The sequence below is a fragment of the Armigeres subalbatus genome, chromosome 3 (genome assembly GCF_024139115.2).
Source record: "Armigeres subalbatus isolate Guangzhou_Male chromosome 3, GZ_Asu_2, whole genome shotgun sequence".
Classification (NCBI taxonomy): Eukaryota; Metazoa; Arthropoda; class Insecta; order Diptera; family Culicidae; genus Armigeres; species Armigeres subalbatus.
The window spans coordinates 326,772,008-326,799,795 of NC_085141.1; the positions used below are offsets into that span (position 1 = coordinate 326,772,008).

Consider the following 27,788-nt stretch of genomic DNA (forward strand, 5'->3'; position numbering starts at 1 on the left):
TCTAGTAACGCGTGTAGACCTTAACCCTCTTTTTCCAAATCATAAATGAAAAAATGCTAGAACAAAAGTTATTTAGCATAAAATTAGTGAAAAACGAAAAAAAAAGTTTTTGATTGTAAATCAATAGTTACTTGACTGTTTTCAATAGTTTCACTATTTTTACTCAAAATTGATTATATTTGCATTTTAATGAAACCATAAAGTTGTGCCAAATATTGCTTTTTGTTGTTAAAATAATTTGATGAATGATGGAAGGTGCCAAATTTAATGGAGCTACAGCTACCATGGGAAGGAAAGGGTTAAGGCCTATACTCCAGGGAATTTTTGGATGGCTTGGAAAGGAACAGCTATTGAAGGCGTATCCAATTTGAATAAATATATAAAATAGGGCATGATCCATTTTCAAAAAAAAAATTATCAGCCCTTCGGTGGCGCGCCCTTAAGGCCTAGACTTCAGGAAATTCTTGGACGATCAGATATTGAAGGCGCATACAGTTTTATTCTACGAATTGAAAAGGGCATGAACCATTTTCAAAAAAACGATATCAGCCTTTTGGTTACGCGTGTAAAATAGTTAAAATAGGGCATGAGCCATTAAACAAACATATCAACACTTTGGTTACGCGTGTAGACCCCATTTCTGTCCCATATGAATAGGAAATAGGAAATCCAGCAAAGATGGGACTGGTGTGCGATCATAGGCAGTATACTTCAGGGAACTCTTGGATTAACTGGAAAGGAACAGCTATTGTAGGTGTATTCAATTTAGTTCACTAGATCGAATAGGACATGAACCTTTTTCAAAAAGAGATAACAGCACTTTGGTTATGCGTGTAGACATTAAGAGCTATACTCCAGGAAATTCTTGGATGACTTGAAACTGAACATGTATTGAAGACATATCCAGTTTTGTTTCATGGATCAAATAGGACATGAACCAGTTTTTAAAAGAGATACCAGCCCTTTGGATATGTGTGTAGATCTAAAGATCTTGGTTAAGACTCCAGGGAATTTTTTGATGACCTGGAATGGAACACTTGTTGAAGGTAAATGTTGAACATTCAAAACAGGTACTTAGTTCTTTGGATTTCTAAAAGTGCTTTCTAATAGGTTTTCTTTTGGATGACAATATTGCTTTAAATTCTTTCCGTAAAAATGGGGACTTAAACGAAGTGACGTATAAAAAAGTGCCATAAAAAAGAGGGTCGAGTGTACTATCGTTGGAATTCCTCACGACAAGGAAACTTTAAACGATGAGAGAAAATAATCTAAAATCCACTTTTCGGGACGAAAAATATATGATTCGATGGTACAGTATAAGGAACGAATGGATACTCACCGGACCAGGGACAGTAGCAACAGGTGAACCGCTTCTCGCCCTTCACCTTCTTGATGAGTGACTTGTCGTCGCAGTTGGCCATATCGTCACCGGTACCGGCGATGTCATGGGGTTGAGTATTGTTGATCATGGTGGTAGGCGTTGCAACAGCGGCCGTCGTTGCGGTTGTCGTGGTGATCGTACTTCCCTTCTCCTGTTTGATGGTTACAATAGGAGGGCCCAGCACGATCTGCGTTGGCTGATGAGGGGGCGGTGCTTGTTGATGTTGTTGCTGTTGCTGCTGCTGTTGTTGCTGGTGTTGGATGTGGTGGACAACACCATTGATGGTGGCAATATCATGGGTTATGGTGTGCTCGATTGCCGTGGTTGCCGTTGATTGATTGTTGTGATGGGTTGGAATGGTGATTTGCGTTGGGAACGTTGCCGTCGGAATGTTAAGGGTGTTGCTGGCCTGGATGATGGTGGTGGGTTGCGTAACTAACGATTGGCTGACCGGTGCGGTTCCGGCGACGTTGTTGACAGAAGAGTTGGCTGCGTTGGGGCTGTAATAGTTGTTTTTTGTGCTAACAGATTTTCGCGTCTTGGCGATTTCGTACTCCATATCGCGATGCATCCGGAGGAAATGTTTCTTCACGTGATCCGCTCGGTTGAACTGTTTTAGACAGGCATAGCAATGGAATGGTTTTTCCTCTTTGTGGATGTTTTCGTGACGGGTGAACAGATCTCGCCGGTCCGTCGTATAAGGACAGGAGGTGCAACTGTAGCGTTTGCCGGTGGCAGCTCCGACGGCTGTGGAACCGAAGTTGGATTTGTTTTTATCATTCCCAGTTTGTGGAATGTTCAGAGTACTAATGGTGCCCACGGTCCCGGTCGGCGAACCGTCCTGTGGTTCGATTTTGGGCTTTTTGAATGGCTTTTGTGGCGTATATGATGTTGACGTGGATGCCTGTTTGCCACCAGACGCCCACGATGGCTCCTGACCAGCTGACTGTTGTTGCTGATCTTGGGGTGGTTGTGTGTGTTGCTGAGTTTGTTGTTGCCAGCGATCATCTGTAGTAGCAATGGCAATGTCTGCGAGAAGAAAAGGAAATAATTCCGCTATATTTCGTTGAAATTTATTTTACAGGCTTTGAAGATTTGAGTTCATTCGTTTCGGTAAATAAAAAAAATAAAGAAAAACTAATTGATATCATAACTTTAAATAGTTCGGTCGAACGGAATTGAAAAGGTTAGCGAAAAAGATGGAACATGACATAAAGTCGTTTGGCGTAATGGTTGACAAAAAAAAATCATTTTGTTTCCGTATGCAGACAAATTGTATTGACGATTTGTACATGATTCAACACTCTTCTGAGTTTAAGTTTAAGCGCCATTCAGTAATTGAGCTAAATTTAGACCGGATTTTGGTAAACAAATGTTACTAGCCATCTGGTGCATCCAGAACAAAAGTTGAGAAGCAACTATAAGTGAATTATCATATTATAAACATTATTTGCCTGGCCTGACAAAAAGCCTGACATGCTTCCAGAAATTTTGAAATTCAATCAGTCTCTAGAAACAAATTATTGTACGATAGATGTGCGGGAACTGCTTTAAACACACAATCATATAAACCTGCATAAAACTATTCTATTCGAACAAATACTGTATGTAAATTTATTGACAGGAAATCAAATATACGTTTTAAAACTAGATTTTAAGATACCGGTAACATAATAAGAAACTAAGAAGCTCAAATCAAAGCATAATTAAAACAAAAATGATTTTGACTAGTGCCGATACGTCAATGCACGTATTGGTTACCTATCTCAAACTCACTTGTGCTTGGTTTCAGCGCTGTTCCAACCGGGAAATGAACCGGATTCAGTATGGCACCTGGTGGAGGAAACCCGTTTTGCATAAGGGCCGCTAAACCGAAGGCCGTCGTCAGGTGCTCTTCGGTTTTGAAGTTTCCTCCCTGTTGTTGAACGCCACCGCCTTGTTGCTGCTGTTGCTGTTGTTGTTGCTGGACGTTGACGGTGGTTGTTTCGTAATCAATCTGCGCAATGTTGCGGTCCGAGACCAGTGTGGTGAAGGACCGTTCGCCACCTTCGGGTGCTGCCGGAGCACCCGAAGCCAGCTGAGCCACCTGGGCTACTTGGGTGTTGTGAGGGTAGAGGCCATGGGCGGATTCATCCCCGTACAGCTTACGGGTGATCTCTTTGAACATGTCCTCGTACGCCTCAACCCCGGTGGGCTGAGACGTCGGAATTAGTGTGGCCATCGTGACCACCCCAGTGTAGTTAGTAGCTCCGTTTGCCACTAACGATTATCTGAAAGAAAAAGAAAAAAACAGTAGAAATAAATTTAGTATTTTTATCCACGTGACACAACAGGCTGGTTTCATTCATAACATTCAACATCACACCACCCACCGTCGCTAACCTAAGCTAATAGACAAAACCCACGTGGTTTTCCAGTGAATCACCACGCTACAGTTTGTACGCCCCATCATTATTATCATCATCACCGTCAGCATCGGTAGTAGCTCCGCTTCGCCCAACCCTCATCTCAGCATTATGAGCCGGCATAAAAAAAATGTTGAAACTTGTTGAAGGCCACCCACTACTGGTGTTGCTGACTGCGTTAGCTAACCCCAACAGGAGGCTACCGGAAATTCCATGGGAGAAGGTAGGATTTTGGTGACGTAAAAATATCGTCCCACACGAACCGGGGAAGCCTTCCAACGCCACCCAGATGCGGTTGGCTTTGTGAAACTTGAGCAGCACAATTTACCGCCCGTATCCGTTGAACCCCACACAAACTAAGTGAGGTCGCTCGCTACTCTCAAACTGAGCTGCACGGAAATGGGCGCATGAATGTGGGAGGACCACCCGCTTTATTTGAGCCTATACCACAGTCAGCATCAAGTTGTTGAATGAAATGGGATTTTGTCGAAGGAGTGTGACGAGGGTGCCATCCCGAATGTGGGCGATGGATGATTATGATGATGATGGCAGTGGTGGATGACGTGAGGGGCCACCCTGAGGTGCATTTACTGGGGATGGTGAAGTTAGTGGAATGCGGGTGAAGATGCCCTAGGGACAATCTTCAACCTGTTGCTTGAGACTTGAAAAAGTAAGCTGTTTGGTAGCCAACAATTTATTCCTAGTTTTCGTCTATTCCACTTGATGCAATTATGTACAGTAGTATTTCGCGACCTTTCATATTTGGAGTTACTGATTTAGTTAACTCCTCGATAGCTCTAATCATTCAAGGTGACATTCAATTTCTATTTTCAAATCTCCAATTTTTTCCCCGGTTTTCCCGGTTCAGATTCTGAAACTTTCTCGACTGAGGTTTTTCAAGATAGGAAATAATTAAGGAAAAGTATTTTTTTAGCTCATTAATCAAATCTATTGTGGGGCTTGAGTAATTTACCATCAGCGTGTGATTATATATAAACACCTTAGCGTGGCAATCGTTGAGCAGCAAGCCATGACTCGGCCTCTAATCGTCAGATCTTCGTGGCGTGCATACCCATACGCATCCACGAAAAGCTGCTGTCATCGGATTTCGTTCAGAGTTACACATTTTGGCAATCCTGCTAGGTTATTTTTTGTATCCTGACGCCCCGGTTTCAAAAGGTGAGTTGAACTCAAGTGGTTAATATGCGCAGAATAAAATATTTGATGGTTTAAAAACCTTGTAACCTGTTCTCTTTGCTTGGCGACTGTGGCATGCAATCATTGTCTCCGCGTACTGAGCATCATTGTGCGCTCACAGCCTCGCCAACCGACAGAGAAGTTTCAGTCAAATGCAGTACCTATGTCAACCACTACACTGAATTCCAACATGCACAACAGAACAACAAGCCATCGGGTTGATCGTTGTCAATTATCGATCGATCGCGCTGCATGCCTCACAGCATGCCCCGCTGGGCGCAAGCTGCTTCTCAGATCGTTTGAATTTAGCCCGGCATCACCCAACACACCAGCTTATCACACCATTCGCCACCGCTTGACCACGACAACTACAATCAAACTAGCCGAAGTCCCTCATCACGAACGTTGACCACTCATGCTCTGTAACTGATAAGCATTCGAGAGGTGACCGCCACGACGCTCCCGTTAACTTGAGTGGCCACGATCCAGATATCGATATCCAGACCGATAATATTCATCTGATCGTCGGAAAGCGAGTTAGTTACCGGTACAACGTCAATCGGATCGTGCAGATCAATCTCGCAACCAAGTTAATTTTCGGTCAGTGAAGTGGGCAATATTAGCAGTTTGTGGAAAGTGGCCGTCTTGCAATCAAGGCAATGACCAACAGTGCAAAGAAGGAGAATATCAATATATTCAATTTTTGATTGTTATCCCAATAGAGCCAGATGGATGGGATAGAGCTGCTCCTGATGAAGATGGTTCGGAAGGAGTAAAATAATCCTTTGAGATCGGCCTTTCTGTTCACCAGCATGTCTCGCGGTGGTACATCGTCCTGGTTGGTTGGTGATGTTGTGGTGTGTGCAAGTCAAGGGCGTGCGAAGCAGCGGGGTAGCCAGCATGGTGCTGGTAGTCTTTGACCTCTAAACTGTCCGGACAGCATGTTTCTAGTGCCGACGCCGAGGGATACATACGAACACAATCACCACACCAACAGAACCCTAGGATAAGTAGGATAAGTACACCAATAAAAGTAAGTACACCTCTTTAATCACTCCATTTTATATTGTGAAACTGGAAGTCCTTTTTGAGTTGGGATGGCCCGTCAAGTACTTAGTTATGGTTCTACTTTGCATATCGAACCAGATTCTTGTTACAGGCCATGTTTTAGGTCGGGATCAAACCTGTGACACCTTTTTCTAGTTTACTGTATTTTTGTCTCCAGGTCTCATGCGCCCCTTGGACTGGGGTCCGAGGGTGGATGACAACCTCACAAGGCAATATCAATATGCCGTCAAAACAGGAAGTACTGCGGCGTGCATTGTACAATTCTTTCGAGCGAACAAAGATTGTGGGAAAAGTATACGAGGGACATATTTAAGCGTGAAAATGTTTTGAAAACTATTAAAGGATTTTTGGTCTACTGATCTCATTGTAAACAAAGGTGATTGGAAGGCCAAAGACACGAAGCAACTCATCAATAGGATCAGAAGCATCATCCGGAAATGGCAGCCGTCCAGCGGTCATGTGATACATGCAAGATCATTCCCAATCTCGCAAACGATCCCAATTCAGGCATGCATTGTCTTTTTACACTTTGTATGGGAGGGTTGATGCTTTTTCTACATTCCCAAGCTAGTAATCTATTTGACGTTATTTAGTAATTCAATTTCACTGAAGTGTCATTCTTCGATTTTGAAATTCCTTTGGATTTTAATTCGGTAATGTTTTCAAAGAAACTTTCCAGAAATTAGTTTGGAAATTTCTTCGGGAATTCCCTCAGAACTTCTGGGGGATTCCTTTACGAGTTCCTTCAGAAAATCGTTTAGCAATGTTTTAAGGAATTACTTTGAAAATTCCTTTAGGAGATCATTTGGAAATTTCTTTAGAAACCTGTTCGGAAATACAGTTGACGCAATAGTCTAAGATTGCTAAAGTCGCTCCCGTTTAACGTGTAACCAACATCTAGTTTGCTCGGACATAGCAGCTCAAGTACCCATGCTATAAATGTTAATGGTTACAGCGCCTCTAGCGTTTGGTAGTTATGTTTCTATTGGAAATACCTTCGGAAAATGCTTTAGAAACTCCTTGGGATTATTTCTTAGGAATTCATTCCGACATTTCCTTACGAAAACTTCAGAAAACACCTTAAGGAATGCTTCCGAATATTCCTACAAAAAATCCTGTCAAAATTCCTTCGGAAATTTCTTAAAAAAATATTTCTTTATTCCTAAAGGAGATTGTGTAACTGCCGGTTGCTCAGGGGGAGCCTTCCTGAAACTCCCTGACTACAATACACCTCAGGGTCGGTATGCTTAACGGGAAGATTAGAGATACAAGGAATGACCGCACGGAAGCACAGAAAAACTCACATTTATGGTATTGCTGACAATATTTATTCGGACTTTTTCGACTCACTTCCACACCGTCCCACCTTCTTAACCTACGCTAACCTTATTTTCCGGTAATCGCTTCTTATCCGCCAATCAGCGGCTAGTTCTTTCCACGCCACGGAATGGTTTCGGTGATATCCTGGCGACCTATGCAAGCTCGAGGCTATGGGGGGGGGGGGCAGTTAACACTACTTCCCGTAACGACTTGGTAATGGGATGCAATGGCGTTCTCTGCAGACTCATACACCATCCAGTATGTTGACGGACTCGGAACTGTACCGAAGGGAAAGGGGAGGGGGGTTCATAAACTTGGCCCTGTACCACCGAATGGCGGCGCACTCTACAGTTCCGGAATTTACTATTTCATTCGCTAGATTAAGGAGGACGATCCTCCACCTTTCGCCATCACCGTGTTACTCTTTTTTCCTCTCTTCTCCCATCTCCCCACCTGCCAAGCGTAGATCATCATGGCGTATTCCTTGCCATCCTTTTGCTACCAATATGGAGTCCGTAGCGAACTCTGGTGGTGGGATTTTAAAACCCATAAGGTAGCGAAGGCTGCGTACTACACAGTGGGTGAACAAAATACCAAAATACGGAGAAAACTGTACTACATATGCGGACACTACTTGTTCGGCTTAAACATTTCACGACGTAAAGTTCACAAAGTATCAAAAACACTCAACACTGAACTACGAACACTTACAATTGTGCCTGTGATTTCTTGAAAATTCCTCCAGTAATTTTTCAGAATTCCTTTGAGAAAACCATTTTATCTTTTTTAGGAATTCTTTCTAGAATACCTTTAGAATTTCCATTGAAAATTCCTCTAGGACAGTGGTTCTCAACTTTTTTCATGAGATGTACCCCTTCGAACTTTTGCAACAGTTGAGGTACCCCCCCTCGAAATTAGGCTTCCAATCCTCATGAAAGAATAATTCCCAGCCCTTAGAAAGGAAACTCCTTTCCCTTTAAAGTAGGCTTCCGCGCCTCTTAAGGTCACTCCTGACGGAATCCAAGTTACAAAGTGCTTGCATTTTCGGGGGCACATCATTCGATACGGAAGCAACGCACAACTGTCATTTTTATTTTTCACGCATGCTGCAACGCAGCAAAACTAAATCAACAAAAATGACAGTTGTGCGTTGCTTCCGTATCGAGTGGTGTGCCCCAGAAAACGCGAGCACTTTGAAACTTGGATTCCGTCAGGAGTGACCTTAATTAGAGGCTTTTGAGCCTCTTGTAGAGAGGCTTCCGAGCCTCTTGAAGGCGGTTTTCGAGCCACTTAAAAGGAGTCTTCCTTTGCATCTTAAAAGGACGCTTCCAAACCTCTTAAAAGAAGAATTCCGAGCCTCTTGAAAGGAGGCTTCCGAACCACTTGAAAGGAGACTTCCGAGCCTCTTAAAAGGAGGCTTACGAGCCTTTTGAAAGTAGGCAACCTATCCTCTTGAATGGAGGCTTCCGAGCCTCACGAAATGAGCCTTCCGAGCCTCTTTAAAGAAGGCTTCTGAGCCTCTTGAAAGGAGGCTTCAGAGCCTCATGAAAGGATCTTGAAAGGAAGCTTCTGAGCCTCTTGAAAGCAGGCTTTTGAAGCTCTAGAAAAGAAGGCTTTTGAGCTTCTTGAAAGGAGGCTTCCGAGCCTCTTGAAAGGAGCCTTCCGAGCTTCTTGGAAGGAGGCTTTTGAGCCTCTTGAAAGGAGGCTTCTGAGCCTGGAAGGAGGTTTTTGAGCCACTTAAAAGGAGTCTTTCTTTGCATCTTAAAAGGAGACTTTTGAGCTTCTTGAAAGGAGGCTTCCGAGCCCCTTGAAAGAAGGATTTCGAGCCTCTTGAAAGGATGCTTCCGAGCTTTTTAGAATGAGGCTTTTAAGCCTTTTGAAGGATGCTTTTGAGTCTCTTGAAAGGAGGCTTTTGAGCCTCTTGAAAGGAGGCTTCTGAGCCTGGAAGGCGGTTTTTGAGCCACTTAAAAGGAGTCTTCCTTTGCATCTTAAAAGGTTCCAAGCCTCTTGAATGAAGAATTCCGAGCCTCTTGAATGGAGGCATCCGAACCACTTGAAAGTAGACTTCCGAGCCTCTTGAAAATAGGCTTCCGAGCCTCTTGAGAGAAGGCTTCCGAGCCTCTTGAAAGGAAGCTTACGAGCCTCTTGAAAGGAGGCAACCTATCCACTTGAAAGGAGGCTTCTGAAGTGCCCAGGAGGCTTCCGAGCCTCTTGAAAGGAGACCTTCGAGCTGCTTTGAATAAGATTTCCGAGATGCGTAGAAGGGTGCTTCTAATCCTCTTGCAACGAAGCAACCGAGCACTAGTGAAAAAAAATCATTTTGTTTATTTTGTGTACAATATAAATTTTTGAAATAAAAATACACAATTATTAAAACTGTAACAATGAGTTTTGATTGGAATTGTAATACGTCCGCCATTACGCATTTTTGTCCGAGGTACCCCCTAGGGCCAGCGAAGGTACCCTCAGAGGTACATGTACCCCAGGTTGAAAACCGCTGCTCTAGGAAAATCTTTACGAAATTCTTTCGGGAATTGTTTCCAAAATCCTTCACAAATTCCATCAGATTTTTGCCTTTCTCGTACAACAAAGTTGTACCGAAAGGCTATACTGCCGTCATACGCATATTTGTCCCATGTTTGCTGGGATTTCCTATGTACATGGGACAGTTATGCGTATAACGGCAGTATAGGACTACTCCAAAAAACAACTTTTGATACAAGGTCCGGAGACCCATAGCGTTATATACCGATCGACTCAGTTCGACAAATCGAGGTGATGTCTGTATGTGTGTGTATGTGTGTATGTGTACAAATTTTGTAGACACACTTTTTGGAACTTAGCATTACTCGATTTACTCGCAAAAAGTAGCATTCGACGGGGAATGCGGTCCCACTGTTTGCTATTGAAAATTGTCCCGATCGGACATTGCATTTTGGAATTATTGAAAAATCATTGTTTTTTCCCAAGGGTCCCCCTTGGAAAAAAATTTCAAAGTCGTAAAAAATTTGTTTTTTCAAGTTTGGTGGGAATGCATACTAATTAATGCAAAAACATGCAAAATGATAGAAAATATGCGATCTATCCCCCTAAAACGCTTTTTTTACCTTTCTTATGTGATTTTTCCAGTACATTTTACGATGCACGAGAAAGGTATCATCGCCGCTAGGTGGATTAATCTGGGTTTTTTGAAAATCCCTTCAGGTTCTCCTTCAGAAATTCTTTAATGAATCCTTCGGAAATTCCTCCTGAAATTTCTTTTGAAAGTCTTCCAGGAGTTATTTCAGGGACTCATCTTGAAAATTTCGCCAGGAATAGTTTAGCAAATTATGCACATAATTTCTAGGCTATTCTCCTTTAGTGATTCCATTGGCAAATCCTTTGGAAATTCCTTCGAAAACTGACCGAAATTCTTTTGCTAAGTTCCTCTACAAAAAATCCCTAGTAATTTAGTATTTTTTTTATTACATTCCTGAAGAATTTTCGAGGGGATTCTAAAAAGAATTTACAAAGCAATACCTAATTAATTTACGGAATAAATATTTAGATTGCTCTACGTATTGCTTCGGGAATTCTCCAGGATTTTCTTCTTCGAAGATGTCAAAACGTTGTTTTGACCATAGATCGGAACAACACAAGTTATGGATCATTTTCATCTTTTGAAAGAGTTTCACTCATGATGTATTAATCACCGAGAAAAGTGTATGGATTAATGTTTAAAGTAAAGAATGCCTTCGTAAATTATCCAGGAATTTGTTCTGAAGCATCTTCAAAGATTATCAAGGATTTTTTTCGGAACGATTTTGGCGTTATATAATCTAATTTAAGCGTAAATATTCTATTCGGTGGGCCGGAAAACGAAAGTGGAGCTTACGTTAGGGCGAAAATCTGTCAACAAGCATTAGACTGGAAACCAGCTGGACAGCAGAGGCGGACCCAGCGATTCATAGCTGTAGCCTCCATAAAGAAATAAAAAAAAGTCGATTGAAATATATCTTAAGCTGGACATCGCTCTCAGAATGAAAATATTTTAAGTCAGCCCTTTGCTCCACTCGGTGTGGACAGGACCCATAAGTAAAAAGTATGTAAGCATGGGGAGAAGTTTAGCCAAACTTTTCTAAGCTAGATCCTTGTCTGAGATAGTCGGACCTGGAACGATCGGCGAGTGTGTTTTGGTGAGTAAATAGGTCGAACAGAATAAGCAAGTTCTAGTTTACTACAATTTGAGTAGTAAATGTAACTTAATTAGGAAAGCTTTTGATCACCGCGTGACTTTATCGAAATTATTTTTTTGCAATTCCTGATCATAATACCTGGTTTACAGTTGTCATTTGAGTGATAAAACGGCCTACTTTTCCATACCAACAGAATAAGTGCTTTAATGACTATTATGCAACTCAAATGGGTTGCATAATATTCATTATAGCACTCATTTGGGTGCTATAATGAAAAACCTACATTGGGACATTAGTTACATGACTACATTTAGCTGAATTAGTTTGGGTGAGTGTTTAAATAGTGTACTCTAAGCGTCTTGTAATAAATGAAAGGGTTTGTTGGACATAACATCACAATTTTCCAAAGGCAATTGCATCCATCGCTTCATAGCTTTTCAAGCTATGCAATTTAGCACGATAAGATGGAATCTTATTGTTCTCTGCCGCAACATAATTTATTGGCATGAATGATCATGTGGAGTAAATTCGATTGTACAATTTTGGTATAGATTTATCATATTAAAGCCCATTTTTCGTCATTGCAAAAAATTGCGTGTGCAACTCGTTGCAAAACTCGATTTTTTCAGCACTCGTAGTATTTATCCAACTCGGCAAGCCTCGTTGGATAAACGTACAACTCGTGCTGAAAAAATCATCTTTTTGCAACTAGTTGCACAAACTACTATATTGACTTTTTTCGGTGATAATTATACTTGAAGCGAAAGGGAGAAAATGAAAGTAAGAAATTTTATTACGATAACTTTCCTTGATTGTGAATTAAACATTTAAGTTTAATATTAAGCCGGTTGAATGACTTGTTGTTGATGTTAAGCACTAGTAATTGGTTTTTCAGGAAGGGCTGGGTTGTATCGTAAGCTTTTCCCAACTTCTCGTTTCGGCAGAACTGAGATGTGAATCCATATCAAAATCAAGATGCATAAAATGGATCCGTTAAGGGTCGACACAACCATATACCTAATTCATAATTAGTTCGATTTAATGAACATTTTTTCATTTTTTCATCACAGATTCACATGACGGACTGTAATAAAAAAAACGAAACCTTGCGTTAATGATACTGATGTATAATTGTATCATTTGTTAAAATATTTCTCGTAATATGTGAGTATACATACCTAGATTTAGGTCTACAAAGTGAGCACCGTACTTCCCCCACTCGGATAACAGTCCCATTTGAATTTTCGTCACTTTTGAGTTAACCCAATGAATAGGGTTCATTTCTAATGAACTTCCATAAATCATAATAAAAAATGTGATTTTGTATGCCCATGAGTGAAAAAAATACCTAGTCCATTTAAAAACTGTGCAGTAATTTTAATTGAATACTGATTTTATTTAATACAATACCGAAATTAATTTCATTCAAATGCAATTGTCTTCATAACGAATTGATATTGGCTAACATGTTACAAGAATATGTAGAACAGATTCGTTTTAGCAACCGCGCAAAACACCACGTGGTCGTATAAGACACATCATAAAAATCACCCAGCGGGTATGGGAGAGGAAGGCGGCTTGAAACGCCAACAAACCATGAAAAAAGATAAAAACGCAAAATCCACAGCACATTTACTCCACACAAAAACAATATCAACCAACCGTACGCATCGTTAGAATAATATTCCAACTGGGGATGATTGGTATCCCTATGTTTTACGTATGGTCGCAGTCGCCAAAACGCCCGCCGCTATTTCCAGTGGGTGGGTGGGCCGAGAGCAGAGCACAACATTCATAAGCCGGTTCTTCGTTGGTGAAATCTGTCTACCAACAACCAGAACTCGTTTGTGTGAAAAAATCAAGTTCATAGTTAATATGTATACCTAAGCACCATAACAACAACAACACCCTCCAAAATAACACCCCATGGACCACAACATAACCGGCGGCGTCGACGGACGTTCGCCTCATTCATTCACCAACACAACTGTTGCCTCGTACTTTGTACTTTGTAGTTGCGAGCAAGCAACGACGCCGACGCCGCGCGAATTGGCATCACGCGGGCGCGTTATTATTATTTATCCACAGTCGAGTAGGTTTTAGGCGAATAGGACTTCTATTAGCTAAACCAAAGCAAGCAACAAGCTCGTCGAGAGAACAGGAGAGACTTGGCGAGAGATTGAATGCCACCGCGGCGCACACGCGCTCGAGGTAAACGTGTCTGCTGCTTGGGCGGTGGGTGGTTTTCGATGAACGAATTTGTGGAGCAAGTGGGCGTTATGATGAGGTGACGACGTTGGTGTGTGAGTTAAGCGAGTTGGTTGATATCCCGCTTTGGCGCTGCCGCATGCCGCCCACGATCACGAGATAAGGTGAAGCGTTGTGACACTCAAATTGCAATGTGATTGTGTCATAAAAATCATCAACCACGGATTTGTAGTGGTGGACACTTCCAATACCAATTTAGTAAGCATACACGTGGGATTCATTTTTTGTTAACATCCAACAACAGTAAACATTGCACGCATTCGGAAGAATTCAGCCCAACTTAGAAGCAGTATTAATCAATACAGTCTAAGCATGGGATTAACTGATGGAATATGTCAGAAAAGCATCAGTTTTTCTTTGGTTTAGGTGAATATTTATGAATTATGTTTTCACGATGCTGGCTGTTTATGTTTACATCCTCAACTGTTGTTGCCAGCTGCTCAAACGCACCAATAACAAGATCATTTTTTGCCCCGATTTTTCAATTTTTAACAATGCACCCCAAAACAAAATCAATAAGGTATGATTATTGCATCAATACATAATGCGTTAGGAAAATAATGATTAATTAAATCGATATTTTACATGTTTCCGCTATGATTTCACAATAGTTCATATCGACATCACTGTCTGCTGCTGATCAATGATTGCTTGCATACGACGCTACCGACGACGTGCAGAGTGTTGGAACCGGCGACGTCGTTGGCATAGTGCGCTACTGGGGAATTTTTTCACTTTGTTCACTTGCTTATATATCTTCCCTAAATTAGCGCTATGTGATAATATCATTATATCGCCGCATAGATTGAACTTAGAACTAAGTCCAGATTTACTTTTTTAGTGAGAAGATGGTCAGGTATGTAGGCAATATATCAATTAAATTTATCTTTGCATATCTGGGTGGGTGGGGTGGGTGATTGTTTGACTGTGTTGGTAAGCCGCAAGGCAGCCATTCTGAATGACATGTCATGAAGCCATAATGTGAAATTTTTGCTCCCCCGTCAGCAGCGGCCGGTTGGGGTTTGTCGTCATGCTTCAGACGAAGTTTCACCATCTCGTCATTATCGTCTTTTCGTCACCATAGATTTAGGTACCAAAACGATAGTTGGAGCATATCCAGCTGTGGGGCATTTAGTTTTTAATTTTGTTTTACTGTCCATTTCGTGTGAATAACATTAATATCGAATCGGAGTAGCCCCAGTAAATTAGTAGATTATTTCATGGATTATTGTGTCCCGAGAATTGCGTAGTATCGTGGAATGAGGTTTCGATTCCTTGTCGAAGAACAATTTGTAAAAAAACTGATCATATTGGGCAATGAAATAGCGTATCATTCTTTTAGTAAAGACTAAATTCATGCGACATTTCGTTTATATAATGTTCGACCTGCTCAGATTGAAGAATGGAATGTAACAAATGAATATTAATTGCCTTATTGTTGGTAATTCTGAGAATTACCCTCGAAATTTTCTTCAGGAATTCCTTCGGAACTTCCTCCAGAATTTCATTCGGAAATAATTTTACAAAAAATTTAGAAAACACCTCACGGAATTGCTTCGGAAATTCCTTCAGGGGCTCCTTCAAACATTTCCTAAAAAAATTTTTTTTACAAGAATTCCTTAAGAAATTTCTTCAGAAATTTATTTTAGAATTCTTTCGAAAATTTCTTTAGGAATTCCTTTGGATTCCAATTCGATAATTTCTTTAGAGAAGTTTATGAAACCTTTCTTTAGGAATTGTTCCGAAAATATTTTTGAGAATTTCTTCAGGAATTCCTTCAGAATTCTTACGAAAACTCATTGAAAAACATTTGGGATTTCTTTTGTAAATTTCTTTACTAGTTCCTTCAGAAATACCGTCTACAATTTCTTCTAAAATGTGTTAAGGAATTGCTTTGGAAACTCCTTCAGGAGTTACTTTGAAAACTCCTTTAGAAATTCGTTCGGAAATACAGTTGATGCAAAAGTATGAGGTTGCTAATGTCGTTCCCGTTCGCGTGACCAACCAAAGTACCGGTATCGGTAGTGTCAAACCTTTAGGAATTCCTTTGGAAAATCCATTCCCTTTAGCCAAAATCCTTTAGATTTTTTTTAAACAATCTATTCAGGTTCTCCTTAGGAATTCATTTAAAAACCATACGGAAATTCCTAAAATTCCTTTTGAAAATACTCCAAAAATTCATTCGGGGACTCATCTAGGAAATTACGCTAGTAGTTTCTATGAACACTCCTTTAGAAAATCTTCCGGAAATTCCTTTGAAAATTGATCCAGAAATTTATTCCGAAATTCCTCCAGAATAGCTTTGAAAAATACTTAGTAATTTTCAATTTTCCCAATAAATTCCTGAAGAACTTCCAAGCGAATTCTCAAAATAATTTACAAAGCAATCGTTGGGAGATGGATACTTGGAAGTAGTGTGTAACGGTGTAAATCCGGCCATATCGTCAGGCTCAGTACAACACTGAAGCTGACAATATGGCGTCCTTAACCCCGAATCCCAAGGTGTCAGGCGACCCGTGCCGAGGGGATGAATGACCTGGGGGGTGAAACAATTAGCCAGGTCGTTAACGGAGCCTGTGGAGGTGAGGGCTGCTTCGGCGGCAAGCGGGTGGCAGTGGGTGGTACCCACACACCCCCAAGTGGTACACATGTGGTGCAAGCGAATGGGAGTTGGAGGTATTACTCGTAATACCCCCACAGAGTGAGGGACCGAGTGTATGGGTGAGCACACAAGTAAGACTCGCATGGTACGTTTGGTCGGTAGTGTTAGAATGACTGAAATCTGGTGAGGCCTGGCAAGAGTGTCGGGTGGCATATACCTCTGCGGCACCTCAGAAGTAGGGGACACGAAAGTCTCGCTACGACTGGCAGGAGTGTCGGGGGGTTGATGCTTCTGCGGCACCTCAGAAATCGGAGACATGTAAGGTAAGTGGTGCCATCCCGTTGCAGGATGGGGAGACCACCACACTGACTGAGGACTATCTGGGCTTCGAAATATCAATAGGTGGGTGCTACCTGCAAATTACCTGTCCTGGTACCTATTGGCAGTATCAAAGCCCGGGTAGGTGAGTGCTAGGCACGCGTTGCATGCCGGGTGTTTCACGCCCAAACGATGCACAGTGGGGAAAATCTGACCCAAAAAGGTACCTATTTATTGCGGCTACTTGCTGCGCCGGAAAAATACCTTTCCTAAAGGGAAAATCCACGACAAATCGAATGGTGCTATTTTCATGCGCCGGAAATTATGGGAACTGACCGTTTTGCCCCATTTACCCCAAAAAATCATATTTTTTCTATGACAGCTACAATTTAAAGTCGATTGCGGCTAACTATTTCTATGTTTTCTGATGCTAATTAAGTAGAAAATACGAGTGGTATCTATTCCGACCTTAAACCATGACTGGAAGTGGCTGTTTTGCCCCATTTACCCCCAGAATCGTATTTTTTCTAAGACAGCTCCGATTTAAAATCAATTGCGGCTGTCTATTTCTATGTTTTCTGATGCTTAGTCAGTAGAAAATACGAAGGGTATCTATTCCGACCTTATACCATGACTGGAAGTGACCGTTTTGCCCCAGTTACCCCTGAAATCGTATTTTTCTATGAAAGCTACAATTAAAAATGAATTGCGGCTAACTATTTCCATGTTTTCTGATGCTAATTTAGTAGAAAATACGAATGGTCTAAATTGTATATAATCGGCCTTGGACTGTCACTAGCAATGGCTGTTTTGCCCCCTTTACCTCTAAAAGTCATTTTTTCATATGATCGCTGAAACTTAAAATCAATTTTGGCTAATTATATCTATGATTCTCAATGCCAATTCAGTAGGAGCTACAAACCTGAAATGGTGAATAAAAATGGCCTATATGCCTCATTTAAAAAAAATCATTTTTTGTATGACCGCCTCGATTTAAAATCAATTGCGGCTAGGTATTTCTATGTTTTCTAATCATGACTGCAAGTGGCCGTTTTGCCCCATTTGCCTCTAAAAATTATTTTTCTAGTACAGCTACTATTTGAAATCGATTGCGCCTTACTATTTCCATTTTAATTATTGAGAAGAGCGTAAAATCTTCCTGAGGTGTGAGGCTACTTTAAGCATCAGAAAACATAGAATTAGCTGGCCGCAATAGATTTTAAGAAGTAAATGAGGGAAAACGGCCACTTCCAGTCATGATTAGAGGCCGAAATATATGACAATTGTATTTTCTTTCAAATTAGCATCGTTATAGCTTAAATCAATTTCAAATTGTAGTTATCATAGAAAAATACGATTCCAGGGGGTAAATGGGGCAAAACGACCACTTCCAGTCGTGGTATAAGGTCGGAACAGATTCTACTCGGCCACTTCCAGTCATGATTTAAGGCCAAACAAATAGTCAGCAGAATATGATTTTAAATTGTAGCTGGCATAGAAAAATAGGATTCCAGGGGTAAATGGGGCAAAACGGCCACTTCCAGTCATGGTTTAAGGTCGGAATTATTATTTTCTACTTAATTAGCATCAGAAAACATAGAAATAGTTAGCCGCAATCGATTTTAATTGTAGCTGTCATAGAAAAAATATGATTTTTGAGGGTAAATGGGGCAAAACGGCCAGTTCCCATAATTTCCAGCGCATGAAAATAGCACCATTCGATTGGCGTGAATTTTCCCTTTAGGAAAGGCATTTTTCCGGCGCAGCAAGCAGCCGCAATAAATGGGTACCTTTTTGGGTCGCATTTCTCCCACTGTGGCGATGCTCAGGAGGTGCACAGAGTGTATATAAATGGGAGATGGGGGTATTACAACCCCCACTGAGTGAGTGACTGAATGTCAAGAGAGTGGTGCACAAGTGGTGCAAGCGATTGGGACTGAATGTATGAGCGAGCACACAAGTCAGACTCGCATGGTACGTATGGTCAGAGTGGCTGCTTAGGCAGTAGTGTGATCCGGCTGCCAGGGACGGATTGAGTGAAGTCTCGCTAGGCCTGGCAGGAGTGTCGGGGGGCACAGAACTAGGGGACACGAAAGTCTCGCTATGACTGGCAGGAGTGTCGGGGGGTTGATGCTTCTGCGGCACCTCAGAAATAGGAGACATGAAAGGGTCTGCCTCGTAGCTGAGGTAGGAGCGGCATAGGAGCCACCAACCTAGGGTCGCCTCCGGCTTGGTAGACAAGTGGTGCCACCCTGTTGCAGGACGGGGTGAACACCATACTGATTGAGGACTGTCTATGTTGTGAGATGGCCCCCCCTGCAGGGGGTCTTGCAATTATTCAAGCGGCATAGGCAGGTGAGTGTTGGGGCACATGTGGTGCCAATGTGTCTTGTGCAAATGTGTTGCATGGGGAGTGTCGGAGAGTTGAGGCGCATACGTGCACTGTACGTCATGGAGGGGACGCAATGCCCAAAAGTCATCCCCCGAAATATTGCTTAATTGCGGGCCGGGGGAATGACTGGAGAGGAAGGAGTTGGTTTTAGTGGGTCGGGATTGGTGATCCCATCCCCACACTACCTGGGTTCGCCTCCCCAGGTTCTGGTTGCAGATTTCCATTACATTCGTTTAAAAAAAAACCTTTGAAAATAAATAAATTCACCCCTACAACACTCCAGTAAAATGCTAATATCTTTGCGTAATGAACTTTAATATTCTCGCGGTTTTCAGCATAACATTCTGTATTTAATTCTACAAGAACTGAATGAGTATCATGGTTCTTGATAGTAAATTGTGCCGTCCAACAGCAAATCACTGTTTTTAGATGCTTCTGCATACATTTTTCCATTTAAACTTCCAACGAGTTTAGCATCGCCCAAACGTTGACCGATTTGGCTGAAATTTTGTCCAGAGCATCAGGGCATCAAATAGAATAAGGGGGCGGCCCATCAAAAAATTTGAAAATGTGTTTTTTGAGCCACCCTACTGCCCACACGAAGGGAGACCCGACGACGAGAAAGAAGCGTTCTATGCACAGCTGGAGCAGACATACGATGGATGCCCACTGCGGGACGTCAAAATCGTCATCGGTGATATGAACGCTCTGGTAAATAGGAAGGGAGGAAATGTATAGACCGGTCATCGGACCGGATAGTCTGCATACCGTATCGAACGACAACGGCCAGCTTCCCGCGGAATGGTAGTCCGAAGCACTTTCTTTTCCCGCAAGAATATCCACAAGGCCACATGGAAATCACCTAATCAAGTAACGGAAAACCAAATCGACCACGTTCTAATCGATGGTAAATTCTTCTCCGTCATCACGAACGTCCGCACTTACCGCAGAGCGAATATTGAATCCGACCACTACCTTGTTGCAGTATGCCTGCGCTCAAAACTCTCGACGGTGTACAACACGCGTCGAAGTCGGACGCCGCGGCTTAACATTGGGCGGCTACAAGACGGTAGACTAGCCCACGAATACGCGCAGCAGCTGGAAGAGGCACTCCCAACGGAAGAGCAGCTAGGCGCAGCGTCTCTTGAAGATGGCTGGAGAGCTTTTCGATCCGCCATTGGTAGCACCGCAACCGCTGCACTTGGCACGGTGCCCCCGGATCAGAGAAACGACTGGTATGACGGCGAATGTGAGCAGTTAGTAGAAGAGAAGAATGCAGCATGGGCGAGATTGCTGCAACACCGCACGGCGAATGAGGCACGATATAAACAGGCGCGGAACAGACAAAACTCGATTTTCCGGAGGAAAAAGCGTCAGCAGGAAGATCGAGACCGTGAAGAGACGGAGCAACTGTACCGCGCTAATAACACACGAAAGTTCTATGACCGTTCACGTAAGGGCCACGTGCCACAGCCTGATATGTGTAAGGACATAAACGGGAACCTTCTTACGAACGAGCGTGACGTGATCCAAAGGTGGCGGCAGCACTACGAAGAGCACCTGAATGGCGATGTGGCAAACGAAGATGGCGGTATGGTGATGGACCTGGGGGAACGCGCGCAGGACATAATTCTACCGGCTCCGGATCTCCAGGAAATCCAGGAGGAGATTGGCCGGCTGAAGAACAACAAAGCCCCTGGGGTTGACCAACTACCAGGAGAGCTATTTAAACACGGTGGTGAGGAACTGGCTAGAGCGCTGCACTGGGTCATTACCAAGATTTGGGAGGAGGAAGTTGTGCCGCAGAAGTGGACGGAAGGTGTCATGTGTCCCATCTACAAAAAAGGCGATAAGCTGGATTGTAGCAACTACCGCGCAATCACATTGCTGAACGCCGCCTACAAGGTACTCTCCAAAATTTTATGCCGTCGACTAGCACCAATTGCAAGGGAGTTCGTGGGGCAGTACCACGGACCAGGTGTTCGCCATTCGCCAAGTACTGCAGAAATGCGGCGAATACAACGTGCCCACACATCATCTATTGATCGACTTCAAAGCCGCATATGATACAATCGATCGGGACCAGCTATGGCAGCTAATGCACGATCACGGATTTCCAGATAAACTGACACGGTTGATCAAAGCGACGATGGATCGGGTGATGTGCGTAGTTCGAGTTTCAGGGGCATTCTCGAGTCCCTTCGAAACCCGCATAGGGTTATGGCAAGGTGATGGTCTTTCGTGTCTGCTATTTAACATCGCTTTAGAAGGGATAATACGAAGAGAAGGGATTAACACGAGTGGTACAATTTTCAATAACAGAAAATTGCTTTCGGCAGCAGAACCATAAGTGCACGTTGGATGGAGCCCCTGCAAAAATGTATTCGCATGGATGGCGTCAATGCAGGGTTTGAATCCAAAGGAGAATGAGAAAATCTCTCACTTATCATGTCTGTATATACTCTCGATAGGTAGCATACCGTGAGAAACATTTTTCGGTAGCTTTTACGATAATGAACTGATTCGGGGGGGCTACAACCCATGATAAATTTCTGTTAATAAGCCCCAATTGCGGGGGCACCGGTTCTGATGATGCATTCACACTTGTTTTACACAGCTGTGCGAAAAAAATATGCTCCCCAACATAAAATGAGCGATTAAAACGTGGTTTATCAAACCCCCTCGGTGGGGGCCGCCTATCCGAATCAGCTTTTTTTCCCAATTTGTATACAAGTGCGATAGTTTTGTTTTCATGGCTTGTTATGATTTGAAGAGGTTTTTGCCTCTCTTTTATCGTTGTTCGTTATCTATCGAGAGCAATTTCTGCAAACCCTGCGTCAGTGGCAGACTAGTGAAGTTTGCTCTCAAGATTCTATTTTAGGTTTGTTGATATCAAGCTCTTAAGGACATTCCTCACTGAATCCAAATCTAAATGCACTCGCGTTTTCAAGGGCACACCACCCAATACGGAAGCAACGCACAACTGTCATTTTTATTATTTCACGTATGCTGCGACGCAGCAAAGCTGAAATAGTAAAATTGACAGTTTTGCGTTGCTTTTCGTTTTGAATGAGGTGGCCTTGAAAACGCGAGTGCATTTAGATTTGGATGCAGTGAGGATTGTCCTTAGCGCAACTCAGCGGAAACGGCAAGAAATTCGCATGAGGGCAAAGCCTCCCGGAATCCAAAACTAAATGCACTCGCGTTTTCAACGGGGGTCTGATGTTTTGGTTGTGTTTTCGTAGTATATAGATGCAGTCTCTTTTCTTCTGTTTTTCGTTTATGGAACTGTCAGTGTGGATCGCACCTATCCCTTTCTTTCTAGTGATTACTCATATGGCTGTCAGTGCGGAATTTCCAATGTTGGCTACGAAACAAACTGTGGCGGAGGTATAAAAGTGTCAGTCCCGTGGTTTTCAAGGCCACCTCATTCAAAACGGAAGCCACGCACAATTATCATTTTTATTATTCCACGCATGCTGCGACTTATAAAATTTGAAATGATGAAAATGACAGTCGCGCGTGGCCTCCGTTTTGAATGGGATGCCCTTGAGAACGCGAGTGCATTTAGTTTTGGATTCCGGGAGGCTTGTCCTTAATGGTCCATTTTTTTCAGAACCATTATTCTTTTCTTTTGAAAACTCTAATCAGATTGCTATCAGAAATCAAGGTGTGTATGTTCCTTGATTTCAATCTAGAACTAAAATCACAAAAGCATGAGGATTACTACTCCTGGCCACGAGAAATCTTCACCGTAACCATGGGAGGGAAGGAAGTGTTGACGTAGTCCTTACTTAATGAGAGGCTCCACGTAAAGGTGTCTAGTCTACCCTCTACACAATATTGAAAATTTACCTCTTCTCGATGTCCATCCGTACTTGACGGAGTCGTTGACGCTTCCATCAATATAAGTTAGAGTAAGTTCGACACTGTGGTTTGACAACGACCTGATTTAAAACGTAAAAAATGACTTCTTTTGCCGACTACTATAAAAGTAGGTACTATTCACCATCCGACGGAAAACACGGTAAAAATGAATGTTTACGTTTGTTTCTCAGGCGATGATGGACCAACAATGAAGAATTCAATGAACAAGAATAATGATGTACCTATGTTCCTTGTAGAATGAAAGGTGTTGAAGGCGTCAATATAATTCTATTTTATCTTACCTGGAAAAGAAGAGAATAACAAAAGAACAAATTAGATATCTTGTATTTTTCAATTTCACGATTGTGTTGAGAATTTGAACTTGTTAATACATATTTAATATATTTTTGTATATTTAAATCCATATTCAGGAATGAATTTGCCTTTCCATGTTAGTAATGCAGCTCCTGAATCAGTCACATGCCGTTCATGAAATATGTTGACATTGAGTAAACAGCCCAGCCCTCATCGCCACTTCTTTCACGAATACCATCATCATCAATATCACCACGCTGATTGAGTCCCGTGCCAGTAGTAGCAGTATCGCAATTTAGTGCGGTAGCAGTTGCCGCCGATTTACCGCCCACTAACACCTCCTCTTTGACCTCTTTCCACACTATTTCCAGTCTCAGTCAGTACGAAACCAAGCGTGAAACATCGTGTGGAGTTATTCTGATTCAAACTCTGGCAATTTGTGACAAAGTTCCTACACACTGAGGGATCATTTATAATACACTTCATCGGCGCAGCAATGACAGCAACAGGATCAAATCAACGGCAAGTCGCGGGTTCCTCATGCATGTTTGTTGCTTCCTTTTGAACCAAACCAAACAACAAAAATGCACGCCGTAGTTCATCGTTGTGTGCAAATACGAAATACACGCTGCTCCTCATCATGGTGCGCGATAGGAAGGAGGTACGCGCGACACCCACTGCGTCACCAGCAGCAGCAGCAGCAAAAGGTTGAGCGTGAACATGCTTTGATTACCTCCGCGCTCGCTTCGTTCGAGCTAGGACGGATGACTTTGAATATATGATCAGCTCCACGAAGCAAACGAGAACGGGTGCAACGTTCAGACAACGTCGACCCTCCGAGACAGCACACGCGGATCCTCCTATAGCCCAGGCAGGAGGCCTGCGAAGACAGCGATGGCAATAATTCACTCGCCTCTTCCACCCATCGGAGGAAATTCATTCGAGTCGTACAATGCCGTGGGGTTCCCCGTCTGCAGTAAGGTGGCGCGACCCTGAATTTGGGATTTTCAACCGATGCGTTGTGTGTTCAATATTGCACACTGAACACGCACCATCGCAGATTCACCTCCTGGGACGGTGGCTCCCTTTCGTCGAAGACTCAAAAGCATTGCGTCAGCCATTTAGGCATTGGGCAAACACCACAACTACGATAATGAAATTTATATTCACGTTTCTGTTGATTTTTCTCCGGATTCCACCCTATACGTTAAATGGCCAAACGGATGGGCATTACAGTGGAAAAGGGCAATCAAAAAACCGCTTCGCAGTGAAGCGACTTCGCATCGCGTCCATAAAAAAGAAGACGCCGTATGGTCGGATGGCTCCACACTCGTGGGGGGACTTATTGCACATGGCGGAGATCAGTTTGTCATTTTTCATCCACATGATATTATACAATTATAAATATATTCGTTAGTGATGAAATCAGTAAGGGTGTTAGCGTTGAATGGGTGGGACGGTGAAAGTTTACGCTACGAATGACTACCTGGGTTTTGAGAAGAGGGTGCACATTGCCTATACTTTTTTGTTGCAGGCGACAATTGACTAAAATCAATAATGATCATATTTTTCAAGATCCAAGATTTCAATTAAAAATAGTAAAAAACACTTGTCATAAGACGAGTTTGTACCATCCTTTTCAATTCCACCACTTGATTTTAAAGATTTGCGATTTTTAATCGAATTAGTATTATCATTCACGTTGTTTGTGACAAACAAGATTTGGGCAAAATCTCTTTCCTCTTTATCAATAGTCAAACACAAATCATTTTTCCTTCTTATGTATCTCCAAATAAATGCAACAGTCGAATAAAAAATTGTGAGTGAATCCACCTCCTAAACAAGAAACACATTCATGGAATGCACTCCCAGCATAATCGTCATCATCATCAGCGGATTTTTCTTTCGAGACGAATGAATCCAAGCACACATTGCGTAGTCCCTAAAGCGAGATCAGCAAAATAAGCATGACGTAAGCAAACTACCATGCACCCAATCAGTAGAGTGGTACCCGTATCGAACCGATGTTTATGACAGAAACGACCCAACAAACCAAACCCAGCCCAAGGGTTGGAAACAACAGAGAGAAGAACTTTCGAGAATTTACGAGCAAGGTTTGCTTGCTATGCAGCGGAGGAGCGTGATCACTCAGTGGGACAGGAAATATGTATCTTTCTTCAATTACCCCCAATTCCTTCATCTTTAATTCATTTTTCAATATTGAATATTAAACCGCTTTTCTGAATTAGCTCCCTTAGCTCAGCGGTAAGATGCATGGCCACAAAACAGACTATGCTAAAAGTGACTGGTTTCAAATCTCGGTCCAGAGGTCTAAAGAAATTCATGGCTGGGATTATTTTCTTTCCTCCCCTGGACATAAAATGAAATTTGGACCTTGTAGCCTCAATATGCATTTCTACAGCCTATTTTTTGTAAAGCATTTAGTTATAAAGCAAATTACAATAAAACTAGTATTTTTCTAAGTTTTTCCAAAAGATTTGCAAATATAGACAAAATCTTAGGGTAACTGAAATAGATCATCATAACATTTTCAACCTATCCATTCCCCACCTTCAAAAATTTAGCCGTTGCTCCCTGTTTTCTGCCTAGCTAGGCACGAAGCAATCAAAACGCAGTGACACAGGTTCCAATCGTTGCAACAACTACACCGCGTGTTGTTTTTCAACCTTCCGAACATCCTGCGGGAACCAACACTGTACGAACTTACGAGTGTGGGAGTACAAACGTACACCGCACTATTAATCGATGGCTGTGTTTGTGAAGTGGTGTAAGATTTCTTCCTTGTCCTTCGCGGGTGAAAGCGATGCGATTGCTGCGTAAAAACATTGCTCAGAAAATGCCATTGTCCTCCTAACGCCTCATCGTGAGTGGGAGAGAGTGTGTATTGGAATATCGGCGGAATGAGTCACGAAAAACTGCACCGTTGACGATGTGGCTCCCGGTTCGGTTGGTGGATCATCAAGTGCGACGGAATTTGTTCTTTCCCGTCCCAAAAATAGAATGACGTCTCTGGGAAAACTGAATGGAAAGCAATGAGGTGGAGGAGTTGTCTTCTTAAATAGGATAGTTTTCCTTTTCTTCGCGGAAGGACATTCACAAAGGAAGCACACATAGGGTGAAATGAATGAATCTCTATTCGATTGTGGGAGTTATTGCGTAGCTGTAGCAATATTGTATTTTAAAATCATAAATGAAAAGCAGCATTATTTGAATCATAAAATAAAAAATTGTCACAGTAATAATTTGGATGTCAATATTTTTTTTAAGTTTAAATATGTAGTCAAAATGTTCGATTTTTTTATTCGTTGGAATGTTGTCATAAGATTACTGCGACAACATTTTATATGACAATTGCATGTCAAAATTCTACCTTCTTAATTTGAATACTTTTCCGATATTTGCTAAATCTGAATTTTATGGAAATTAAAATTTTCAAAATAATGTTGAGTAGATTATAAAATGTTTAAAACGCATCTTTAGGAATACGGTGGATATGTACATAATAAGATACCAGTACGTACCAGTCAAAACGTTCAATGCAAGAGATGGCATTGATTCAGTGGTAGTAAAATCGAAATTTTATCACTATAAAACTACTAATCATTACAAAGTGCAGGAGATCATCTTTTCACCTCATACTGCATTCCTGATCGCCACTTTCTTCCAAAACACCGCCATTTTCCATAAATTTGCGAAATACCTGGTTTTCCCATACATTTTATCGATTTCCAACTACTATTCTTACATGAGCTCATGGATTGGTAAATTAGACACAATCTGACCACAAAGTTTAGTTTAGCTTTGGATGCAAAGATACTGTAGAATCCAGTTTGAACAAGAAACAAATGTTTGTTAGACTGAAATATTGTAAATAATATTCGAAAGAGCCTATCTAGCAAACAATAAACGGTTGGTAGGCATTGAAAATATGTATCTTGAGGCAACATTTGATCAACAACGAAATCAAAAATGATGTTTTTCTTGTAAATCGACTTAATATTGATATTTTTGGTGTAGGAGTGAATTTGGATTAAAAGTCTCAGTAAGCTATGCTGAAATGCGGACGCAAAAATTTATTCCTGTCTTCAAAATGAAGTGTAAATAAAATTGAAAATGAAAACCGAAAACTGAACCAAAGTTTTCCGAAGCTGCAGTGATTGATTTTTGGTTTAGACAGTGGTGGTTGCGAACCGGTTCTGCCCAAGGACCCTATTCCAAAAACTTGCGAAGCTTGACGAAGTTGATGAGACTACAGCAGCGCTACAGCCATGACCAAGATAAATACACATATATACATATCGTGAATTTGGCAGATTGGAACACCTAGTGGTGTATTCATCTTGGCCATGACCTACAGTAGTGAAGAGCTTGGGAGGCATACATCAGGATTCTTCATTGTGAATCAAAATGGCTTTTTCAAGAACTTTTTTTTCACGAACGAAATTCGTAGAGAAATAAA

At 42.0% G+C, this 27,788-nt stretch overlaps 1 protein-coding gene across 3 annotated transcripts in view; it reads right to left on the reverse strand.

Annotated features, from left to right (window-relative positions):
* LOC134225562 (protein charlatan) overlaps nt 1-27,788 on the reverse strand; it is a 126,324-nt gene that overhangs the window by 21,856 nt on the left and 76,680 nt on the right. For all 3 annotated transcript variants that reach the window (XM_062705746.1, XM_062705745.1, XM_062705747.1), the window contains exons 2-3: nt 3,158-3,651; nt 1,340-2,410 (exon numbers count right to left, since the gene is read on the reverse strand). In XM_062705746.1, coding sequence (XP_062561730.1) covers nt 1,340-2,410; nt 3,158-3,602 — 1,516 coding nt within the window. In that variant the 5' untranslated portion in view covers nt 3,603-3,651. The remainder of the gene's footprint in view (nt 1-1,339; nt 2,411-3,157; nt 3,652-27,788) is intronic.